At 38.0% G+C, this 26,436-nt stretch overlaps 1 protein-coding gene across 2 annotated transcripts in view; it reads right to left on the bottom strand.

The window, feature by feature from the left end:
• CDK14 (cyclin dependent kinase 14) overlaps window positions 1-26,436 on the bottom strand; it is a 324,587-nt gene that overhangs the window by 196,498 nt on the left and 101,653 nt on the right. For both annotated transcript variants that reach the window (XM_065629053.1, XM_065629055.1), the window contains one exon: window positions 20,210-20,289. In XM_065629053.1, the coding sequence (XP_065485125.1) occupies window positions 20,210-20,289 (80 nt within the window). The remainder of the gene's footprint in view (window positions 1-20,209; window positions 20,290-26,436) is intronic.

The raw sequence follows: 26,436 nt of genomic DNA, 5'->3' as shown, positions 1-26,436 counted from the left end.
TTTGTACACAGAAGACAGAAAGGCATCCTAGGAAAGAATTTAATTGCATTAACACAAAACCCAGTTGCCTACCACCATATTTTAACCACTACTTACAAATGAGAAATTCTACAGAAAAGCGGTTATAAGAAATTTACTTTTGCTATATCTCTCAGTGGGCCATTTCCTACAGCAAAAAAAGCTGCAGAAAAAGCAGACATATTTATCGGCACGCACTTTTGGTAGCAGGAAAAAAAAAGGGGGGGGGCGGGGCTTGTGGCCTTCATCCTGCTATTTTTCAAAGAGGGAAAGAGGGCATGGGACAGGAGGCTTTAAAGGATCATCTCAATTTTCTTCTTCTGGATGGGTGATACTCAACATGCCCTTTGCTCACAGCTGGAAAATAAGGCTGGAATGAACATGGCAAAGCTTTGTCTCTTGTGAAATGATTTAGAGGTAAAAGAAAGGTAGTCTCAGTAGAAAGCTAGCAATTATTTATTTTTACAAATATTTTAGTAAACAAAATCAATCACACTGAAAAAAAGGCATTCTGTTCTGTAACTGAAAAGAGAATGACATGGAGTGAGTACGGGAAATGAACAAGGATTTCATAATAAAGTGAATGAAATCCAGTTATACCATAACTTGCACTAAAAAGCAACTAAAAATAATGAACTGTTAGACTTCTAAGCATAATTACAAAATTAATAATATCTATAACATTGTGCTGGTTTGACTGAAAGTGAGTTATTTTTCTTCATGCAGTTGGAAACCTTTCTTTTTCATTGCTAGCACGGTCACTGTTTGGACTCAGTTTGAGAACAAGAGATAACACACCAGGACAGAGTTAAAGTTTTTAACTGCTGTTCTCTGGAAGCCAAAGCCTCTGAGTTCTGCCCACAGGTGTGAGGCAGCTGGAAGGGAGCATAGATGGGGCAGAGCTTGACTGACGTCCAGACTGATCAATAAGAATATTCCATGCCATTAGTATCATGCTTCATATTTAAGGAGATTTGAGATCTTCCAGCTAGTCTTGGAGTGGCTCAGAGCTGGGACAGAGACCTGTTTGGGGGAGTTCTGTTCAGGACTTTCTTCAATTTGGTCTTTTGCCATCCTGCTGTTTTGTAGGGGCCTTTCTGCCTTTTTCTCTCTTCTCTCTCCAGGATCAGCTGTTCAGGACCAGGTGCTGTTACCTGGGACTGACTGCTCGGTGTGGATGGAGTTCATGAGGATTTGCATTGAGTATCTTTTATTTTATATTCTATTTCCAATTTTTATATATGATTATTAGTAGTAGTATATTAGTGTTATTTATTTTTTTAATTAAACTGTGTTTATTTCAATCTGCGAGTTTCTTCCTTCCTTTTCAATTCTCTCCCTTGTTCGGGGGTGGGAGGGGGGGAAATGAGCAAGTGGCTGTCATGGTTATATTGCTAGCTCGAGTTAAACCATGACAGACATTTAAAAAAAAAAAAAATTAAGGACAGGAAATAACTTTAATTTTGCCTAGATCTCTTTGATGCCTAGTATAGGATTTGTATTAAATTTTTCTTTCCCATCCAAAAATATGCTAAGCATGCAAACTACAAAATGGCAAGATTCCCTCAAGTAACTTGTAAACTAATTTCCAACATGAAAAAAGCAATAAAAAGATGAAAAAAGCTGCCAGACACTACAGCAGCAAAACCCAGTGATAACTCAAGTGAAGGTTAATTTTTTTCCAGACTAAATCAGGTGAAAGATATTGTATCAGAAACAGCTAGTGCTGCTGTACCACCACCAACAGCAAAGCCTTTTGGTGCCAACACTGCTGGTCATCCACTTGGCAATCACATCATCTGAAAGCATGGTTTAAGCATTCTAGTCACATGTAAAGGCCCTCTCAGCTCACAAGGAACAGATTTGCTGTACTCCTCTGCCTTTGCCCTGTGGTTTCTGGGTATAGTCTCAGTTCTCACCCTGTCATTTAATTGTCATTTCTCTTGTAGTTCATAGCACCCATCAACAACATTAACTGAATTTAAGGTGCAAGCAAACAGGAGGAAACAGAAAACCCTGACCTCCAGGATTTTTTGCTTTATTCACCCTGGAATGTAACTGAATCTAAATCAGGATGCCTGCAAACTTCACAAATTTACATTTCAATGACAGTGAAGATCTCTATTACCATGCCACTGTCTAAACAGCATGTGCTTATTTAAACCTTGTGGATATTGTTCAACTTTGAAATTTGCATTTTAAAGGACAAAAATTTTCCTTTAAGCAAGATGGTAAGCCCTATATGTTTCTTTAAAAAGCAGTTGGCCCTCAGAGAGAACAGGAGAGGTGCTAGAACAGAAAAGATGGGCTGAAGGAATGTCTCAGCTTCACAGAGCTGACAGCCACAGCTGAGAGTGACAGGGTGATACAAAAGCTAAGTGATGCTTAGAAGAGGCTTAGTTGAGGTAAGCTAGTCATTGCTATTCTCCTGTTTTTGCTAAAAACATCCTCATAATTTTCAAGTACAGATACCCAATTACCTGTATAGATATATGACAGCAATCAAACTGTGGATCTAAATCCATAATGGAAGGTATTCTGAGCAACAACGTAATTAAAACTCACCCAAGAAACGTGAGAAAATACATTAAAGGGATCTGCCAGCATAACCCATTAACACCACAGGTGGTAAGAATTTTTTTTTAAAAGGCCAACTCAGCAGCCAACTGCTTGTCTGTCTACTACTTGCATATATAAAACTTCACTTCCCAGCACCCTTGAAAATATACTCAGTTCTTCCATCCTGTTGTGTCATGCATCAATTAGAATTACAGCAATTTACTGTTTGATTTTCCAGATAAAATTCTTTTTATGGAATCATAGTAATTAACAATGACAGCAGCAAAATTGATAGCACTAGCTCTTAAAGTACCAGTTCCTGTAAGACAACACCATTGCCTTGCCAAACTTTAAACAAATGTCCTCATCTTTTACAGTTTGTGTCTAACTGTGTTTGTTCTCATCAAAACAGGTCAGCCTTTCCCAAGAGAGGACTAGAGAATAAATGTGCTCTTTAATATTGATGACCTTTTCTTCAAACAGTTCTCAGATCTCAGGCATTGAAGGGTGGCCTTCAAAAGTTACACTTCAGGTCAAGGACATGCTTTTTCTCATTCTGTGAAAATCTGTCCAATTTGTCAAAGTTTACATCTAGTGAGTGGAAAATTGTACTTTAAAGCTGCACTTTAGCAATTAAAATCTCCCAGAGAATCCATCCCATTCTCTCTGAGTATGCTCAAACATTCAGATATTTGACAGGAGCAGAAGAAGTTTGAGCCAAGAAGTCTGAAATCCAACATCAGTTATAGATGGGACAGTGTCAGAAGCAAAACTCTTCCAACAGTTTCCCCAAAATCACAATCCTAGACCTGTTCTTGGCTGAACACATCTCCAAGTCCCTTGCTCTGCTTCTGCTCCCCCCCTTTTCAACCTGGCTAATGACAAAAAAGGGTGGGAAATACCAGCCCTGTCCAAGTAGACTCCCCATCTCCATCCCACCGGCTCCTGGCTGAGGTCGAAGTCACCAACCCTTCCCACCTTCCTGCTACTACACCTTGTGCTGCTTTGAATGGCCTTTGTAACTTGCATTCTTCCAGACCCACTGTTGTAGTTGTAACCCTCTTCCTGACATCCTCACACCAATGTCTATTCTTAACCTCCATTTTACCCAGTTCTTCTTTCTAGTACTGCCCAGGCACAGACAGCGCTGAGCATTTCAGTGGGGCAGTCATCTTCCTCCAGGCTGTCAGAGCACAGTAGAAAGGGGAGCAAGAAGGCTGGATGGAAAACTGGAGGAAAAAAGAGACAAAAATGAATGGGTAATGTATTGCAGAGTTTTACACTCTGTCAATATCAGAAAAAACTCCACAATGAAATACAGCGGGGGTGGGAAGGGGATGGGGTTGACACTTTTGCAATGAAAATTGTCATGTAAAAAGCCAGTTTCACAAGTGGACTTGAATGTCATTCATAAGCTTAGGATAAGCCAACAAACAAAAAAAGATCAGAGCTTAAATCTTTGTTCACCATCCCACATAGTACATGAGCACTGAGATAAAGACAATTCTTTAGTGGGTCTCTTTGAATTTGTCTTATCACAGAATCATAGAATGGTTTGAGTTGGAAGGGACCTTAAAGACCATCTAGTTTCAACGCCCGTGCCATGGGCATTGACACCTTCCACTAGACCAGGCTGCTCAAAGCCCCGTCCAACCTGGCCTTGAACACTTCCAGGGGTGGGGCACCCATAACTTCTCTGGGCAGCCTGTTCCAGGGCCTCACCATCCTCATGGTGAAGCATTTCTTCCATATATCTAAATCTAAATCTACCCTCTTTCAGTTTAAAGTCATTACCCCTTGTCCTATCCCTACATGTCCATGCAAAAAGTCCCTCTCCATCTTTCTTGTAGGTCCCCTTTAGGTACTGAAAAGCTGCTATAAGGTCTCCCTGGAGCCTTCTCTTCTCCAGGCTGAACAACCTCAACTCTCTCAGCCTGTCTTCATAGGAGAGATATTGTTTATTTTTATAGCTGAACATAAAAGTGACTTGCTAACCAAACACATGAGGTATGAACGTTTTTGTCCCTGAGGAAAAATGGAACAGAAAACAAGTAGGGCACCTCAGCAAGCAGCAGAACTAGAAGGAGAACTACAACATGCCCAAACCTCTCTATTTCTCTGCAACTTCCATTTTCAATTATAAAGACTGAAGCAAATAAAATCCTAATAGGTTGTGTGACTGAATCAGTAAGTGCAGCAACAACACCAACTGATGAGCTCCTTTGTATTTACAAAAATCAAGTAAGGAGAAAAATCAGACTTTCACTGTTAATTTGATTTGCCCAAGCACAAGTTGGACTAGACTGCTCGTTGTATCAGTATGTTGCCAATATGGGACCTGAACATCACAGAACTACTGGATATAATCTCCCTATAAATGTATCAGTATCGTGTGGTCAAAGATAAGACTCTCATCATCGCACCAATTGAAGCCAAACAAACCTGCCCAAGACTCCTTAGTGCTGTGCAACTGCACGGAAGTTTAAGTTCAGTGTAAGCAACAATGCTGTGTACATAAGAACAAAGTTCAAGAATAGAACAACTGCTTTGAAGCAGTTTCTGAACCTCTGAAAGTCTTTGGAATGCATGTTGCTCTAAATAAGCCTTTTCCAAGCAACTTTTGAAGCAAGTTCATCTGCAACAGTATTTTGAGATTCAGGAAAAGGTCAAAAACATTTTTAGTTTCTACAACGAAAGTGAGATCATCTCTACATGCAGGAAAGCACAGCTCAAGCACTGTGAAGTCCTTGGAGCTCTTCACGAGCGATTTGCCGCTCATCATCACCTCATCCCAAGTAAATCAAGGAATGACTTCAAATACACCAAATTTTGTGGGCTGAGCTTTTCTGCCAAGGCAACACAGTCTGACTTGACAAAGGTCACAGGATTTAGGATGGCAGCAAGTGCCATGGACGATAATGAATTTCATTCCTCCAGCAGCACTGCTGATCAGTGTGTTTGCTACATCAGACACTGCAACAGTAAACTGCACCTCTGAAGGAACTTATTAAATGCAGAATACGACGTCCGTGTTCCAATACATGCCAGAAAGCTTTGGCTAAAAACCAGCAACTAATCACATCCAATAGTCTAAGAGCACATTCCAGTTCAGATTTGCATATTAAAATAGTGTCAGCCAAAGCGCTAACACTCACAAGGCTAAACATCCTCCCTAAATTCCCACCTTGGTTTAATATTTCAAATAACACTAAGCCCTATCAAAGCAGAACAGAAAGGTTCCCAAACAGAAAGAGAAAAGATCAGTCCATGAAACAGGCAGAGGAACACTACTCATTTTTTTTTAATTAGGGCTCAGCATGCCAGTGATGACAGATCACAGACTTCAACAGGCACATCAAAATTGCCCGGCTGGTCAGGAAGCTCCCGTATGACAACCTGACAGCATTTGGAACAACAGACGAGATCTCCACAGATAAACCTGATTCGAGGCAGCAAAAGACATTCCTCTCCCAAAGTTCTCTGTGACCACACTAAGCTACATGTAAAATATTAAGAACCATTTGTCTGAGAAGAAACTGTGGTTGGGTATCCATATCTTGAGGTATCTTTAACCTTAAGTATACCATGAGGAACTGTGGTGGTGTCACTGCCATGAAGGAGTGTACAATTATCTGCAGGGGTTTTTCCAACATTTTGTTGGGCTTTAACAAGTGCTGCTAATAAAACCTAGTCCTTTTGTACAGTTTGGCTTTCATTTCACTTGAGGAACTTTTATAAACTTGTTTACATAATTCTCAAAGAGGTAGATTTATAATTCTGTCAATGATTTTACAAGGTTAATGGCCTCTGTAATTAAAACAAATGAATGAGAAACTGAACTACTTTAAATTTATGCACTTCAGTCAACCATAAAAACCGCAAACGCTGCAAAGGACTTGGATGTATGAACCAGGGTAAAACTCACCTTTTTGCTGGCAGGTCCAAACAATATATATAAAGGGACTTACTCCTGTTAATGGTATGCTTAGACTGAAGTATTTTGAAATCTAAAATCTTAGAAATAGAGATTAACACAACTTCTATTCTAGTTGCCAGACCTAGATAAATTTGATGAATACTTCTACTCCAGAGGCATAATTTATTGTAAACAAACACCAGAAGAAAAGCTCATACTGTGATACCAGAGGCTGAAAACCATAGTTTACCCTTCCAGGAGTGCATCTATTATCCAAAATGGTTTTAATTTAATTTAATCCTCACTTTCTTTTATTTTTTATTTAAACCTCAAGCTTTCAATTAGTGTATTTTTAAATAATTCAATTTAGCTAGAACTAAATATCACTGATAAAGAAAGCTCCAAGTCCCTTACTCAAAAAAAAAAAATTCACTCCATCTAAAAGAAAGTCAATTAAGAGTTGAAAATGTCACAAAATTAGTTTTAAAATTTCATATCATACCTCAATAACTTTTTTATTGAATTGGTTGACATAGATTGGAAAGTTAAAGGCTAGATCATATCATACTCTCTTTTAAGGTCAAATAATATGAAGTTGCAATAATGATAACTGGAAATTCTTCATGGAACTAAAACTTCCATCTTCCAAATTTCACTAAAGAACTTGATTTAACATCAATAACACATCAGAAGTTCATTCTAGGAAAAAAGAAAGTAATAAAATGCCCCAATACTTAGGGGTTTTTTTAAGATCCAGAGCTTTCCTATTGCCTCAGTGAAGTTAGAAGTAGCTTCATGCTCTTGAACTCTGATCAGGAGTTATTCACATGCAAAGAAACACATTCTCTGAATGTGACATTCTACCTCTTGTCCACAGCCATAAAAACGGATAAAAAATATGACTGCATGGGCTGATGCTGAGTTGGAAAGCTTACTAATGCAATTAATAAGCCTCCTGGACTACTAGCAGAAATCTGATAGAAAGGTGTTAAGAATATCTTGAACTCATTATTCACAGATATATGCTCTTATAGTTTATTTAGTTCGACCTCCTCAATAGAAGGAGCAATTTTCAAGCTCATAAATTTTTACTGAGTGTATTTTTAGAAAGACATCCATCCTCTCACAACAACCCAACTGTAGAAGTGCTCCCAACCCTCATCCACATTTGGTAGAGCGGGAAGTCCATCTGATCCTTACACTGATATCTTAAGAGAAGTCTGTTTAATCAGGCTTTGAACAGAGACTATATATTGCTCCCAAACCTTTTATTTTGCCTTTTTATAGATTTGTACTCATTTGTGCAAGCAAGGCTGAGAGATAGCAGCATACAGACACACATCAACACTGGTCACTTGAATTTTGTTTGTGAGCCTCAGCTACAATCCTTTGCTTCTCCACTGGCATGCAAAATCAAGCATTTTTGATTATGCAAATAGTGCTCTGCTTTGTGAATAGGACCTCAAGTGATTCAAATGTTAATTTTGTTAGAAATCTTGACACAAAGCCAGTATTTCAACCATGTCAGCTTTATAACCAAGACTTCCTGAGAAACATGTAATTGCAAATTGAAAAATAACTTTTAGGACCACAAATAGATTGAGATAAAGTAAACCTGGAAACATGTGAAAGTTCTTTACAGCTATTTGTCAATGGGCCTATGACCTGCTTTGAGTTGGATGCCCCTTCAGGAACTGGCAGGTTCCTACTTGCGGCAATGTCATCACTGCTATGCTGAGAAAACCAGAAATGAAACAACAAAAGCAAATTTTTATCTTGTCCAGAGTTTAATGTGCTAAACATTTGGGGTTTGTGTCTTCTCATTATCTCAATAAAACCCTCATACAATCCAGTGAATAGAATCATAGAATTATTTGGTTTGAAAAGACCTTTCAGATCATCAAGTCCAATCACTAACCCAGCATTACCAAGTCCATCTCTGAACTATGTCCCTAAGCACCACATCTACGCCTCTTTTAAACATCTCTAGGGATGGCAACCCCATCACTTCCCTGGGCAGCCTGTTCCAATGCCTGACAATCTTCAGTGCTTGAATGGCTGTATGAAAATGTTCTGACCAGTATTAAAGACATTTTTTTAAGTCCTCACAGCACACAAAAAAGCAAGTGTGCATCCTGGATTTCAAAGAAATAGGGAGAAAGGGAAGTGAGTGTGTGCACATATGTGTGTATGTTATTCTGACATTTGAGAGTGAAATGCATAAAAAGTATAACAGATTATATATTTTCCAGGTATAAAGTTTTGGAAATATTTGGACCACATAAAAGTAGGTCAATTTTGACTGCTTCCAAACTACAGCTTCAAATTATATTGACTTAACAGCTTTTCTTTTTAATTTGCAAGTTTTGATTTTTTTTTTCTAGTCAGTTGTATTTAACCTATCACAGTAACTTGGCTTACTTTGTCCTCCTAAGTTTTAGGAGATATGAAGGAAAGGATGATGTTTTCAGATGGAAGCCAGCCACCCTGGCACTGCTAGCACTCTGCAAACCTAGCATGGCATTACATCAAGATTCCTGCCATGCTCTTGACTTTCTTGATTGGTTCTGCTCAGGGAAAATCAAGTGATAATTAAGACTAAATAAAAACTGAGGATATTCGTTATATAATTACCTGAGCTGTACAACTAAGATGGGCTTCAAAGAACTAACTCTCAGCTTAAGTTACCTATAGAGAAAAAAGTGTGTTAAGAAGCTTCCACAGGAGGTCCAGAGCAAAAATTTAAATGCTTATTAGCTGTCACTGATGGTGCGAGTTCTGAGCATCTTCTCAAAGCAAAATCCACAGCATCCTTATTCACTTTAACCTCCTACTAACATCCCAAAGTATCAGTCAAAAAAACCTGGTCCATACCACTTCTGCACCAGTTAAGAGAACTCCAAATCAAGCTTCATAAAACAAGGACAACAAACAAGCTACATCAGACCAGAACAGACGCAAAACACCAAGTTTAGCACAGCTAATATATCCTTATTTACAAGGCTTCCTCCCTTCATTTTGTTCTTAGTTCACTTCTCAGCTCTAGCTAAATCTGCTGCCAGCTGAGAAGCTGAGGAAGTTTGTGACAAGCGGCCCAGACCTTAAAAATGCAGAAATACACAGTTCCAGATTCTACAGCTGTATTTCCCATCTGGATGACTTTTAGACACCACTGTCATGTCTTGTATTTTAATAAATGGGTCAGAGGTGGAAGGTCATGATGTCCTACTATATTACCACTCTCTGAACCATCCAGTTCCCATTCCTCTCAGCAGAAGAATGTGATACATTATCAGCTTCTTTTTTTATATTGCTTACTCGGGAGGAACATTCCAAAGTAAAATAATGTGGATATTCATTTTCGTTGCTTTGAAGAAGACAGTAAAGATCAATTTCAAATTTTAAAATGCTACTCTTTTCATGTTGATTATAAAGCCTGAAAGCAGTAACTCCACCCATGCTGCAAAAAGAGATCCCATTATGAAGCATGTATTTCAGCTCCATGTAATTCCTGAATGATAAATCACCAGGCTCTCCCAGCAAAAACTGAAAAACCGAAGTAGAGTGTTTGCAACACAATCTTCGGCTTATGGAAAAATACAAGAGAGAAACAGGAGCAGTGCTGTCTCCCGAAGGAATGGCCTGACCCAGACAAGCATGCCTGCAGCATCCAGCAGCAGCTAAATCAAACAAAAAAGCAGCCTGTGAAGAAATGGGAAACAAAAACAAGGGAGGACAAGAAAAAAATTATTTTTTCCTCACATATATAACTTCAATATAAGATGTAGTCGTTAATACTTTTTCCACGGTTTTGATTACAACCAAAGTTAAAGGTATTAGTGCATGCTTCTTATTGACTACAGTGACTGTTGCCATATTTCAAACCAGTACAAAGATGCAGGCTACTGAAAATGTTTTCCAAGTATTTCAAAGTTTAGAAACAATTCATGCTTAAAATTTTCAGCAAAGTACTGTGATCTAAATGTAGCATTTTACGATACTGGGGTTTTTCCTTCCCTGAATAGATGACATATTTAAGGCAGAACTGAATATTTACCACAAAAGATGTGGAAAAAAAAGACAGCAAAACAAAATACCGTAGTACTCTCCTACTTCCAGGCTGCCTGTCTTCTCAACTAGCAAGCCTCTTCTGAAGGCATGGCCCCATCATTTGCAAGCCAGAATCATTCTCCCTTTGATACAGGAGTGATTTCTATAGGCACTAAAACCGAATAGTATCTCGTATCTGGAAAGAGACTGATGGTGCCTCATTTTAGGACCTGTTTACAAAGAAGTTACAAATTTGCAATAAACTAGTTGTGTTTTTTTCAAAGGAGAACAAACAAACAAACAAAAGTAGTTATGGGCATGTGGACAAAAGCATTGAAAACAAAGGCGTTGTTGTGGTGACAGCCGTAGCACATGCACATCTTCATTGTTATACTCATGTCTAAAATACCAGGGCTGTTTCATACCATATTTTTAAATAAATTACACACATCAGGAGAACCAGGATAATTCACTCGTAAACTTTCTGTGTTAAAAACACACAAAGCTGTTCTGATGGTGTGTTTACAAATGATGACTGAAATCAGTAACAAGAAAATGGTCATCTCTCAGACACAACTTCTGACAAAAACAGACACTTTTCATGGGAAGCATTTTATCTTTATCTAGATGTGGGTACGTGCCCAACTCACACTAGACATTCTGTGGGTTGATCAAAGCCAGTACACAGCTCTTCCCAAAGGATTTGGTTGTTTGGGGCACAGGGTTAATTGGCTTTCTGTGTCAAGTCTTAAAGACATACAGAACACACATGCACACACAATGTATATACACATCCACACACTCCCTTCCATACATGTAGTGATGTATCTTCTTCAAGGTGGAGAGATTTAATACCAGGAAACCAGGCAACCTTCTCACATCCTTATTTTGCTTTTACCCAAAGCTGGAACCAGTTCTGCTGAGATACAACAGTCACCTACTAGTTTAACATGTGCAAAAGAATACATAGAAAACTCAAGGTGACTGAACCGGTTCAAACACTGAATTGTCACCTTGTTCTAGTACTTTCAAAATCCAAGAGGCAGCAATGGAAAAAACCACACACAAAACACTCAGAGGTCTTGACAAAGACAAATGACTTTGTGCAGATTTCAAGTCCCAGCTTGAATCACAAGGCTAAATGGTACTGTTGCTGAGATTACTCCTTTCACGAAAGGGAGGTATAACAAAGAAAAAATTATTTGAAGAACTGGCTAGGTTAAGGAGACATTTCTTTGCCTTAACACCAGATGATATCAAAGTTTTATTTCACCAGGTGGCCACAGAAGATATTGGCACTTGGAAGGGTGCCTTAGGGTCTCTAAGCAATTCAAGCTGAGATGCTGTCACTTGCTAGCATCTCTATTCATGTTAACAACCAGCTAGTATCCGTAGCACCAATTCAATCCACTCCAACGGCGATATGGTCACAGGGTAAAAACTAATGCTACCTGGAGCAGGATTAACCTAGCTCTACATTTTATGGTGGTAGCATTTGCTGTAAGAGGAGGTTAAATTTACATATAGCATAAAAAGACTGACCCTCAACAACTTCTGCTCAAACAAGAAAGCCATGAGGGCTGCATAAGGTTTCTGTGTGACTTATAGTTACATCTTATAGTTATATATGAAGAAAGGATTTCCAGCCTGCTTTTGTTATTCATATTCTGTCATTGCCATCTTTTTTCTACCCTTCCCATCATACTATGAGGGACAGTGAGAGCAGCAGACCAGAATAATCTGTAAGGCAACAGTCTCAACTCCTGCATTAAAGAGGGAACACAAGAAATATTCTTTGAGAAGAAGAAAACTGCTCAGAGCAGGAGGCCCCAGCAGGACCAAAAGCCAAGTCGGAGAGCCCTGAAACTCAGGTCAGAGGAAACCGTAGGCATATGCCTTACTAAGAAGGGTTCAACAGTGCCCTGAACCAATGGATTTGTAATCTTATAGTACTGGAACTAGCACAAGATCCCTTATCCAACACCTTCCATGTGAATATTGAAGCTGCACAGACAACTTCTTCAGTGGAAATAAGGCAGAGTCTGAATGGTCTGACAGGAAGCTAACGGATAACAAGAATGAGGAAAGGATTCCTGATGGCAAAATGATGATATTAAATTAAAAAAAAAATCCTCAAAGTGTTACCCCGTTGTTTTCATGCTTGAACTGTGCCCAAGAACAAAAGCCAGAAGAAGGTCACATCTTGCACATCAAAAGTACTGAATGAAGATTCAATTGATACAGCTGTGTTGTCTCAGTAGGCTACAGATAAAAATATTGGAGGGGGAACGGAAAGAGAACATAGTGGACAGAATATTCTGTGGAACAGACTTAGCTCTATGAAGCTGGATAATTTGGAATTTTTATTTGTACTTTTCAGAAAAACATGACACTTTTCCCACATGATGGAAGTTCATTATAGAGCTTAAAATTTATATCGCAATTCTCAAAGTGAAACGCCATCATTTATGTTGCATTTATGTGAACCCAGCTCTCCTGAAGGTCTTATAATTGTGAGAAGCACTAATTTGTTAGAGGGTAAAACAAAACAAAACAAAAAACAAAAAAGAAGGTGGGAAAGGAAAGGTTATGCTCAACCTATGAATAGTAAGGAATAAAGAAACAATCAAGACAGACTTTATCAATCTCCAGCATTTCTGAGCACTCTGCATGGACAGAAGCCTTTGTTCAGTCCACCAAAAACAAGCGAGGAAGGAGCAGAGCACAATTTGGACACATTGAAAAGCAAGATACAATAACATCACGGTAACCACTCGCCGTGTATCTGAGATTGGAAAATTATCAGGTCTCCCATGTTCATCTGAGATGACCACGAATTCGGTTCACCTGTTTCAGCCAGTCAGTCCAACTGCTTTCAGAGAAAGGCAAATGAATATTGTTAGAAAAAAACCAAACAAACAACCCAACAACAGCCAGTCAGGGCTGGGAAGAACAGCAGGAGGGACGCACGCGCAGCAGAAAGCACAAATGAAATACACTTGAAAATCTGAGCTATCAAAAAAAGTTCAGTCATAAAAACTCCAGAAATTAAAGGTAATGTTCCTATTATTAATGGTCAGTAAGAATGAACACACATTTCTTTACAACATGATAGCGTATTTGATAACTAAGATGCAAAGTCTTGGAAATTGTAAAAGCTGACTTCATTTCCTAAGAAAGGTACCAGGAACATCCTTTTCCAAAGGTACTGTAGTTTTTAAAGATTTTGGAAATCTTGTATTCCCCTTTTATCTTGATGAAGTTTGGGTAAGGCTGCAGGATGCCCATAACAGAAAGAGACCAGGCTGAGAAACAAAAATTGCTGGTATTTCTTTACTTTTGAATATTTCTTGACCTTACATATCCAGCAACAAAGTGTCCCAGAGGTTCTTGGCTTCTGTGTTTTATTTTTAACAACCCTGAAAAACAAAGCTGTTATGACTACAAGCTGCATTGGCTTTGCAAGGACTTCACAGTTAATTGAGCTATAACTACTTAGCCTGCAGGAGGCACCAGCTCTGCCAACTCTGTAGGCAATGAAAAAGTTCCCCAAGCTACTGCCAAGCTACTGTCCTGTCCTTTTTTTTACTTAAATGCTCCAAAGCAATGTGGCTTTTCAGGAGAGTGAACTTATCCTTAAACTCTAAAAACATAAAGGCACAAAGCCCCTATAGTCACTCATGTGACATGCATGCTCAGAATAGTTATATCTCCACGATCTTAAGCGTAATCTCTTGAAGTTCCCTGAGGCTTGTTGAGCCAGACACATATGAAGCTTTTAGGCATTTCAGTTGTGGAAATTTAAATTTCTTGACTGGACTTTGTCAAGGAAATATGAGTGTCCTCCAAAATCCTATCACTCAAAAGAAAGCAGCTGTCAAGCTTCCTTAGTTAAAACAAACAAACAAACAAACAAACAACAACAACAAAAAAACCAACCCTGCATAAAAGGAAGAATAGGCTTATTTTTTAGAAGAGGATGATTTAACTTCCAAAAAAAAAGAATAATTTATTCTTTACTGGTAGACGGAGATACAGGATTCCCTCTGCAATTTTCATGTTTACCTTCTACCAGTAGGTCAACCAACAATGACTCTTAAGAAAATAAGCAGATATTGTTTCGCTGTGCCCTTGACCTACAACATACAACGATCCAGACATCCTCTAATACAATGAATAGAAGGCTTATCACCATGAGTCATCTAACTACTGCCATGAGGTCATTTGTGGACTTAAAGTTGTAAAGATCATTATGATACATATCAGTCAAAAATGACTGAGCTGGGAAGTGCATGCAATAACTCAGGTAATAATTCAATATGAGGTCACAAGAATTTTATCTACTAAGTAAAAATATAATTTTCTGTAGCCCTTCCTTAGATGGTACAGGTACAGACTGTGCTACTTCTTCTGGATAATACAAAATCACAGCTGCTTTACATCACTTGCAGCATCATTACTACAAAGCAGTATTTTCTATTGAGCACCCATTAGGAACACTGTGCAATAAGTTACACGTTCACATAGGTAAGAGATCTCTCTTGGCAAACTGATCTTGCCTGCATTTTTTCTTAGCAGTTACTGTGCTTCAAGTTTCCACAGATAAAATTTTGTGAAGCTTTATCCCTTCCAGCTCAACAACTTCAGAGGGGGAGGCCTCAGAAAACCTCTCAACCTCAGAAAGTCCATTCAGCTTGGGGCATAAAAGCAGACTCACATTTCTTTCTTAAAGACTCTTTAAGGTTTTTATTTTTTGTTTCTCATCTTCCCTTCTAGCACACAGTGAGATATTGACAGATGAGGCTTGAAACTTTGAAGACTTTTGAAGATGTTTTGTGGCCAAGAATTAAGCATCTCTCCTCCCCACTCTATAGCAGCACTCAAATGCATTAAGTTTTCTCTGGCAGGTCACAAAACAAACTTATTCAGTATGCATACTGAACTGCTCTTTACAAATTTAAGTTAAAGAAATTCATTAAGCGAATCCTGTGTTCTTTGTAATTTTATAATGCAAGACAGCCGGCTCTTTCCAAAGATTTTATATGCTCTTTTTCCACACTGCTATCCATATTTGGCATTAAGGTAGCAGCCTTCAGCACTGGAGGAGATGGAAAATTATTATCTGGGCAGCTGTCAGGTTGAAGACACAGAGACAGTCTCTGACCTGAACACTTTTAAATGTAAAACACAAGTAGATACCAATACATATCAACTACAAGATATAAATACAAAAATTATTTTTTTAAAAAAGGAGAAATAAACTAAAAGTTGCCTAATCATGGCATTTAAATAGCAAAGGACAAAAATACCTACAAAACATACCTGGTTAGGATGATGCTTTGAAACATCATCTAAACCTATGGGAAATGAAACATTACTGTATACTAAAACACTAGAATAGAGTTTTATTACCAATAGTCGACCAAATTTAGCAGAGTAAAGGAGTGGCGATATTTCCAAGAGTGCAAAATGAAAGGAACACAGTAAGCAAGTTAACCTCACAAGCAAGGTAGCAATAAAACCAAGGGATGTTTTTTTTACAGAAATACCCAAAAAGCAGAATCTTTGTCATGCTAGGTATAAGGAATATTATTACTCAAAAATCAAATGAGATACCTACATAGTAGTAAATCAAACTGTTTTCATAATTAGAATCTATCACATAGTTCAGTATTTAGCCTAGATGAAAGGATGATATTACAGGAAATTAAGGGAATGAAATATCTGTGATAAAAGTTAAGGTCAGTGAACTTTTCCACTGGCTGCAGTGGATCTAATAAGACTTCAAGTCTGATGCTGAAACATCTCCGAACAGTTGATAATGAGAGTTACAGTAAAAGAATAAACTACAACTACAATAACACAGAAAACAAATCATTTGCTAATCTGTATTCTGCCAAATTTAGTTTAAATGAAAAAATAGTGTGTAAATGACTTCCCAACTCCACACTGTCTCAAGTACCACAGTGGCAGGAATGTTTAGGATAGAATAGCAACATGGTGACCTGTACCACTCATATATACGCAATCAGAAGAATCACATTGGTTTAGTTCACTCACTTATATGCATCCGATCAGTTGCCTTTTTTCTTCTCTCCCCCCTCCCCCCTTCACTCTCTCCTTTTTTATCAGGCTCTTCTAAAGTAAATTAGATTATACCAGACTAAGTGAGTTAAATTCAGAGCGAAACATCCTGAAAAACGCATGCCACTAAATAAAAGCATCAATAAGTTAGTGAGACTGACTCAGACCAAGTTGAAAGAACATTCAGCACAGGCTACTTCTAAATTTCATTCTAGAAATTCAACAGAGAGCTGAACAGCACTGATAAATAAGCCACATCTACCTACTTGCATTCAAACCTATGTAACTTTGATATATGGTAGAAGACGCAAACCCTTATGTGCTGTAGAAGCAGAATTACTCTATAAGCAGAAACTTTAATTGAAGTTTCAGCTAAACCTCACACTGTCACTAACTTTAACAATGACTTTTCTTACACTGCTTGACTGTTCTGGGGGTTTTTTTTGTTTTTTCTTCTATTTTTTGTTTCAACCAAGTTATCCCTTGTTTCTGCCATCACATATTCCATATTTATATCCTACATCTTCCAACTTATCTTAATATTTTTTTGTAGCTTTGTTTTATTTTGGGTCTCATTCTGCTGCTGTCACAAGAATAGTAATATGCTTCCCTGTATACAACAGCTACAAAATTCCCTCAGCATGACAACTGCTTAAGATTTCAGCCTATAACTTCCTCCTAATTAACATCACACAGCATCCCCATTAGGAGCACAGCACAGGAATGCTCACTGCCTTAGCCAAGGAGCCATAAGAAATGGTAAAAAATTTACTTACAGTAGTTTTAATTTACATATACCCAGACTTCTGCCTGAATTTGTCTTTGCACTGATGACAAATTAGAGAATAAGGAACAAGTCGGGGTCAAAATCTGCCTGGTTTCTCCATTATGAAAGCCTTTGGAAAGTAACACCCTCTAACAGACCTCTCGCTTATGATACCATACATGCATTTTTTTTATTAGGGCAACACTACTACTCAGATAGCTGAAATTAGAAGGTGACTTCATCTCCAGTGGTATTTGTCCTTGTTCTAATGCTCCTAGTCTAAATCATAGGGCTGGAGCCCACAGTCAGCTGAGACTGAGAAAAATCTACTTACCGCAGGGTCCCATTCTTACTGTTCTTCCGTCTCAAACTTATCAGATAACTTCAAGGGCTTATACAAGTGTTTCTTCATTTTTTAATTTTTTCCACCCATGTAGCCAAGATCAGCCACGGCTGCATTACAGAACCCAGCATGTCCAAGATGGATTAGATGCTGCTAAGAGGAAAGCAACAGCTTCATCGTGTCCTGCTAGTGAAGTCCACAGCTGTAGAGTTACTGTCAAATAATAGGGGTCTGGCACAACATCACTGAGATTACCTCCTGAAAGTTACACGAGTAATACAGCCTTTTTTACTTTTCTGGCTCTAATATTTGTTTCCGACAAAATCAAAACAAACAGCAGAAAAGCCAAACTAGATACAGATTTTTCCCCTTCCCATCCTACACATCATGTGAACTTCTATATGATAAAAACATACAGGACTGTATTTCTACTGATTGTTCCCACAGATCCGAATGAAGTTCCACTACCTAAGGGACAGGATTACATTTACCAAAAAAAGCCACAGACAACCTGAGTTTGAACCAACCTAACCAAGAGTCTACAAAAGTCAAGCAAAAACCCTCTCATTAGCCTAATATTCTTTGGATCTAGTCCTATCCTAGATGAGTATTTAGAAATACAACAGATACATATAGTCCCATCAAAATCAGTGACGCACTGCATACTTAAGAAAATGTATATTAATTAATAACTTTAAGAGCTTTTCTAGACAAGAGCTTTGTTCTACTAATATTAAACTACCAGAATTTTAACTGGCTTCAACAACAGTGGTGTAGTCACGGCTAAAAGGAAAACTTTTCCAATGACAGCGTGAAAAGTATTTTCATGCAAGCGTGCCTTTATAATTTAAAAGAAAAATCAACTGGAAAAATTTCTGTTCTTGCTCCTAAAGAATATTTAACTGATAATGAGCTCACACAACAAACTATTTATGAAGGAAAATACATTATACTGTATTTGACAGTTATAATGCTATAAACTTCCATCTAGACCAAGCTCATATTGAAAAAACCTTTTAAGTGTCACTAAAAAGGCACAAGAAAGCCACAAGCCATATCTAGTATTTTTTTAAGTCACTACCATATCAACTAAAAACCTAGAGAATAATAAACATATTTGAAACACAGGCTGTTACGCCTTAAACTCAGCATTACAAATATTGAAATCCACACTCGTAACCCGCTGCACACCTCATTATCATGGCACAGCTGCAGGGACAGACGGCTCACATAAAATATATATTGTTATGAATGTGTCAGATTGTTCAATAATTATTGCTCAAACAAAGCAGTACAGAAGAACTGCTGAAGTTCCTTTATAAATTGGCCACCCATGGTTTTCCTTCTTTTGTGAAAGAGGTTCCTTTAAAATGCACAACCTTGGGGTGAAAATCCACAGTAATTTAAATGTTTCTAGCTTCAGGGTGTCGATCACATGAAACATGGAATTTTTTTGCCCAGTCCACCCCAAAACTGGCTTATGGTGCAGACAGGCATACAGCATACAGACAGCTGTAGGAACATAGGCTGGACTGAGGGACAAGGGAGCTGGAGCTGCAGGGGCTGCGATGGCCACGAAGCCGCAACCTCCCACGTGGGGCCATACTGTGAGGGCTGATTTTCTCCTACCTCCCTGGCTCTTCCCACCTCGGGAATTACACTGAGATAGTCAGCACAGTTTTAAAAGGTCTCTCAAAAGCCACCACAGTCTCATCTCTTTAGTTCACTATCAACTTCAGCTGAGTTTGAATCAGTGGTGTAATGGTAAATTGTTTATTATTTCTCTACCAGGGCTCATTTTTAGTGCCTTCTACTAAAGGAGACCCACATTTCTGCAAAGGAGGTTGACACAGGCAGGCTCAGATAAAGCAGCCGTCACTAGGGACCACAAGAGGCTGACAAGGAAGGATGAAAAGAGCAGAGCAGAAAGCGTAACGGGCATCTCTGAGTGCACTAGATAAGAGTCATTCCCAAGCCATGCAAGTTAGAGTCCATGGGGAAGGAAAAACAAACAAAAGCTAGTCCCAAACTACACACAGCTTCTAAGATGCCTGCATTTTCACTCCCTGATCTTCTGATTGCCTTTGTCAAGAAACACTTTTCTTCACTTCATGCAGCGGGTATATAAAACTTACATCTACCTTCATCTTCGGTGCTGCCTGCAGGCAAGAAGCACAACTTACACAGTTCCCTCATCTTCCAGAGTGACTTCTTACACCCACTTTAAACATGCTCTTAAGTACTCATTCGTATAGTAAATCTAACAGGAGCCAAAGCAGAGGCAGAGCTGCATTCTTTAACAGGAACTCCCACACAGATGCTTTGTTTTTGAAGCACCAAAGTCTCTTCCTACTGAGATCATAAGCATATAATTTGAATTCTCAAGCTATTCACTATAGCATGGCACAGAAATAAGAAGTGCAACGTAATTACAAAATAAACCCATGTATAGTCATGAAATGTGAGTGCATACCTTCCCTGATAGCGGTAAAGGGGGTTCCTTCCTCTTCCTGTAATCTAATTACCTTCAGTGCCACCAGCTTTCCATTTACCCTGAAAAGAAAAAAGGGCAAGGAGAAAGAAAAAACAAAATTAAAGGAGAAACAGTATTTCTCATAATAGAACTTGTTTCTCATCATGTACTTATTCAATTTCTTCCTGTCAATGCCAGTGATTCATTTATAGCACTGCACGAAACAGTTCATAGCTTCCATAATGTCAACTTTATATTTTCACACTCAGATGCAATCCAAGAAATGATCTCAGCTTTCTGTGAGTCAGTCTGTTTCCTTTCTATCACAGCACTAAACTGAAGCTTTGTTAAGAAGAAACACGTTGTAAAATACAGTTTTAAAGTATCTGTCCTTTATTTGATCACATTGTTCAAAGAAAAGGGCATATGATTTTCATCGATCACCCTACTTGCAGTATATAGTGATGCTTCCTTCCCACTGCCTCACACCCGTAATTATTATACTCAAAAAGCCAAGGAAGCTTGAGATGGGAAATATCTTCTAGGTCATTCTGGCCATATCCCATTATGGCAGGATTGTTGCTAAGGTACGTTCTTGACTATATGGCCCAGGCTAGTTTTAGATTATAATAACTGTTGTTTATAAGATTAAAGATATCTTGTGCTCCAAGGGACAAAACTTCATAAGAGGTCATTGTAGTTTAAAATCTATTTGGCTGGTTTCGCTTCTAGCATTCAAAATTTGACCACGCATGAATCACATTCAAGGTCTTGCAAAAAAAATGCAGTTGGTTCAGTTCATCCAAATTAAATCTCACAAAAATTGAATGAGACTGATAATGATTACTCTCTTCAAGAACAAACTCATACTCTGAAAATTTAACAGACTCCCCAGGTATGACAAGCAATGGGAAGGACAGATTACTGAAAAGGCATAATACAGTTGCCAAAAGAAAAAAAAAATAATTCCAATTTCTTTCTGTAAAAGCAAAATTAGCCTTTACAGCCACAAAGCCCAAGGAAGAATCGGAGCTTTCACACTCTTGTAGTCATGGAGGCAATTCCCTATTGTACTGGGCCCTCAAAGATGTGTTCATTTTTCTAAGCAAGATGATACAGACACCTACCCAGTCTGAATTCATCTCCCTCAGGCTGTTAATTTTTGCAGTTAGATAACTTCAGTGGCAGGATGGCTACCATCTTCTATCTTGTGATTATTTTTCTTTTACAACTGCCAGAATCTCATTAGCCCTACACACACCATTGCATAATTGTTCCAAGTGACTTAAGAAACCCTGGTTATCAAAAGATAGTTTACTCATCATCTTCCAACTATTCATAATACTTAAGACTGGCACCAGCAATTCAAGTCTCAGGCCACTAGTCACCATTGAAAGATAATGATCACCTTAAACCTACTGGATTATCTGGATTTATCCTTATAATTACCTTACATATACATTTGTTTAGATTTAAACAGGATTTCTGGCATCAGAAAAAGATAAGTCTTGCCCCAAATAATTTCATGTGTCATGCACAGACAGGAGAATTAACCATAATAAAAGCAGTAGAAAGACTGATGACAGACATGCTGTTCATATATATATGTAGTTTTCAATTCCTTCATCAATACACCACCCTATCTATCACATACATATAAATAAGTTAGATACCTGGAAAACTTGATTATTTTACAATAGATGAAATAACTGTGCAGGAGGAATTTAAATAAGTAAGATCATTTTGCAGATCAAAAACCAGACAGATGCTGTGTTCAGAGAAGGCAATGCAGAATACAACGGGGAAGAAGACAGGAAGAAAAACAAACCACCAAAACCAAACAAACAAAAAAACCCCAAGCAAACAAACAATAAAATAAAGAAAAACAAAACATAACAAAAAAAAAAAACCACAAACAAACAAAAACTAGACAAACCAAACCAAACCAAACCAGACCAAGGAGGTACTAAGGAAACAGGGATGTCTCCTGCCAGAGAGAAAGGTGAATAGCATGTAGCATTGTGTAGATTGTTATTTTTAACCCGAAATTCTACATTCCATTGATTCAATAAGAGCAATAAATAACACAAACAGCAATAGTATGGAACTCATTTCAAAGAGTTCACAATTAAATACAGTAGGTGGGCTGTGTTATTTAGTTATCACTGCCACTTTGTCACTGGTACCTGTCATCATCCTGATAGACATCATGGCAACTCTTAACACTACTGAAATGATTGAACTAATCTCAAGGAGTGTTCCTCTGGGACTTCATTCTGCCCTTTAGTATTATTTATCTCCAATATATCAATCTATAACTTCCAGAATAAAACAGCCTCCTTATTCTATTTTACTACTCAGTCATTAAAATCTTGGCTTTAGCTCATTTTCTATAGACAGGAGCGTGCAAGACTGGAGATGTGAGAAATCATGAAGTATCATCAATTAAAAGAGATAAGTGTGTGTATTCACATCTTTTAGCTATTCTCCCACTGATGCAATCTCAGGATGCAGTTAGATGATGCTGCAGAGATGAGCTAATGGCTACCATAGGGTATAGCCTTGCTTCTGCTAAATCCCTGCCACACACTCCTGCCACTGTCCTTTATTTGCTCTCATTCCTGCCAGACCCTACAGTAAGACTGCTTAGGGAGCTTAAATAGGAGAAGACTGGCTCTCCCAAAAGAACTAAATCATATTTTCAAAAATGATGAAGGCATTTTCCACATTTTAAATGCAAAAACCACTAGAAAATATATGAGAAGAACTGGGACCACCTCTTGAGAAGCAGCAAGCCATGGGATCAAGCCAGCTATGTCATGAATTTATGCCCTGAATCTTGCGATGACATGCCAAAATAATGTGGCAATTTCCTTAGAAACAACATTGAAAAAGAGAGACCTGGAGAAAATTGCCTCTGCAACCTATCAGAACTTGTCTTTGCAGGCTTCAATAGTGATCAGATAAGGTGTGCAGAATTCTTTTCAGATATTACTTCGCATTTGTCTTCCACAACTTTGAAAGCATGCTCAGTATTTTCATTATTTTCAAATACAAGTAGAAAAACTGACAGGCAGCAGCATTTTAGACAGTGAAAAGGCAATGCTGCTGCCACTTCTAACATTTAGGATTCATTAAAACACCTTTCTTGTTCACTGTCCAAAGTAAACAATTTCAAAGCTTCTCAAAACAATACACTTAACCGGGTCAAGGATTTCACTTATCATCTTAAGTCCAACCTGCCAATAGCACCATTAGTTTCTATTAAGGACAATACTGACTATAAAATTCCTATTTTCTAACATACAAGCCATCTTCCTTCTTAAACTAACTCACTGTCTTTCTCTTTCTCATCCAAAAAATCTTCAGGGAAAGGACAGAAGACTTGAATCCTCTCTAATTATCACACCAAGCTACTTTACTCTAGGCAAATCACCAGCAGCTGATGGACAGTTTTCTAATTTATGGAAATTCAGCATTTTAGTGTTACATAATCTCTTCTAATAAATTTCTGATTTTATATGCAATGTGGGAAAAAGAAAAATGAGTCCAAAGTGTTTTCTGTGGCATATAGTAGAAGTCTGTACATTTTAAAAAGTACAAATGAGCCAGATATTACAAAGAAGCTAATATAGTGTGCCATTCTGCCTTTTCTAAAACAGCACATATCAGCATTACCAAAATAAATATATTTATAAAAATGACCATTTATGAGAAAGTAGAGAAAATTATTTAGTGCTTTAATGCATCATTAAGAACACATAATATTGATGAACACAAAGTAACCGATGACTTAATTGGCTTCGCTGGGGATAATCCTGATGATGGCACATAGAGAACAAAAGAGTACAATAACACTATTTTCTCAAGTTCTTCAGCTATATTTAGATATAATAAATGTTCTAAATATAACACATTTAAAAGAGTCAATTAACATAAAATCTGCCACTCTGACTTCAATCTGTTTATTTAATACAGAGTTTTACCACTGTCTGGAGTTGAGGCTGCGTTCATAATTCAAGCAAGTGCTAGGCCTGGGAGTATTTCTGCAAAGAAAAATCAGTAGACAGTGTTTGGACTACGCTTTTATTTGTGATACACATTTCAAGAAACTATTTTTTATGAAGAAAAGTAACTCTCAATTGTTAAATATTTATTTATGCAAAAAGCTCAAGGTTTGATGATCAAACCCTGAGAATATCTAAGTAGACGTACTCTGCAGTGATATTAATGTCATAGACAGGCATCTAAAACTCCAAACAGACCATAGTGGCCTAATGAAACCAGGCTCTGCCAGAATTTTCCTTTGAAGAAACCTGACAGAGACAAATTCACTGTAGGTTTAGTTGCCTCTGATTATTCTACCAATGAGTAACTAATTCCACATTAAGGGAAACACTTCTTTTAATTATTATCATAAAAGATAGTTCCATATAAACATGGTTTATCCTATATTTTTCTTACTGAAAAGGACTTATGTTTGTAGTTTATAAAAGCCACTTACAGCTCCACTAAAGCCCTATGGTGCAAATACTCTGGGGACTAACATGGCCCTTCAATTTCTCTTTTTGACTCCCACCATCTACTAACTACCATTATGAACAAAAGTTACCTTGTTTTAGAAGAAGCCAGTGGATTAAAGATACTTCATAGTGCTGACGGTTATTAGGGCTGAAAAACAGAAGATCAAAGAGTTCCAAGAGAGAGGAAGGATTTAAATTATTAATTAGTGTTGTCACTGGAACTCGGGGATCCTGTTCTTCACAGGACTCAAGGTAGTCTCACACAATGTGGCAGCCCTCGCTTGAACAGGAGCAGGTGAGCAACATCGGAGCATTTACCTCCAGGTCCATCGTTCCTACCTCCCAGCCTACATCGTTCAGTCCAAACTCATCAGCTGCTTGTCCAAGCGCAGGGCCTGCACTTGCCTCATGCCTGCTGGAAGCAAATCACTTGGGACTGGCAGCAGGAGAGCAATGCACAGCTCTGGTCCTCCTCCACACACCTTGCATTTCCTTTGGGCCACTGCTGTCCATATAAAGAACTGGTTTTCACATAAAGAGAATTTGAAGACATAAATAGTGATATCACTTATAAGTAAAGTGGCCTCTCACAACTCTGCTGCACACCGACAGTCACGGGGGATCTTCTGAGAGATGCCATTCTACAGCTAACTGGAAAATGCATCGGTGCATAATGGCATTTAGTTGGCAAGTTGCTTCACCATTTGCTTTACCATTCCAATCATGCATATATGTGTCAGTGCCAATAAATTACTATCCAACAACTTTTAACAGTTATACCCAATATAACTATGTTCTATCCTAGTTTTTCTACCACATTTTCCTTTGCAATCTGGGTAAGTAACAGAATAGATTTTCTTTCCTCGGTTTTGCCTCCTGCCACAAGAGATGATAATGCTAAGTCACCTCTGTAAACTGCTTTGTAGGATGAAGAACAGCATATATAATGTAATGTTGTCTTTATAGATCCAACTGTAGAGGAAAAAATATCTCCCAATATTTCTTTTAAACACTAAGGAACACACCCAGTAGGTGGTCAACATAGTCAATGATTCATCTTCCAGTTAGAATCTTACAGTACTTATAGTACTTTAGTAATTTTTTCCACCATTTGGCATTTTAGTTCAGCTTCCAGTTTCCATGAGTTGTGTATCTAGTTCAACTTGAAGATACTGTTTTCGTTAAAGATTTACAATGCTACAGATATATTTAAGAGCATCCATGTACATACTTCATAAACCTATGTCATGACTTTGAGACGTATAGTAGAAAGAAGCCTACAAAAATCAGTTGAGCACATCAGTTAAAAAACAAGGGGATTGGGGAAAGAAGGAAAAAAAAAAAGAGGGAAGCCCTAACAGGTAACCATAAAGTGCTTTTTCATAATCCATGAATGGATTTTTCTTTTCCAGACATCTGGTATCCCCAGATGAAAATAATTTCGTTTGTAGATGAGCACTGATTTCACACAATTTGCAAGAAAGACAAGAAAACATACAGAGAGTTTAGGTCACTAATGCAACACGAATCAGAGCAATTTTGAAATATTCAGTCTAAATAAATTGGCCAAAACATGAAAAAAATATTATCTGTGAACCGGACTGGTGCACATGAAACATATCAGGGAGCATGTGAACATAACACCTCACATGGGCATGGAGTAAGGACAGGGAAATGACAAAAATGCGACAGCATGACAGATAA

This window comes from Caloenas nicobarica, chromosome 2 (assembly GCF_036013445.1).
Source record: "Caloenas nicobarica isolate bCalNic1 chromosome 2, bCalNic1.hap1, whole genome shotgun sequence".
NCBI lineage: Eukaryota > Metazoa > Chordata > Aves > Columbiformes > Columbidae > Caloenas > Caloenas nicobarica.
This window is presented reverse-complemented; position numbering and strand designations above follow the sequence as displayed.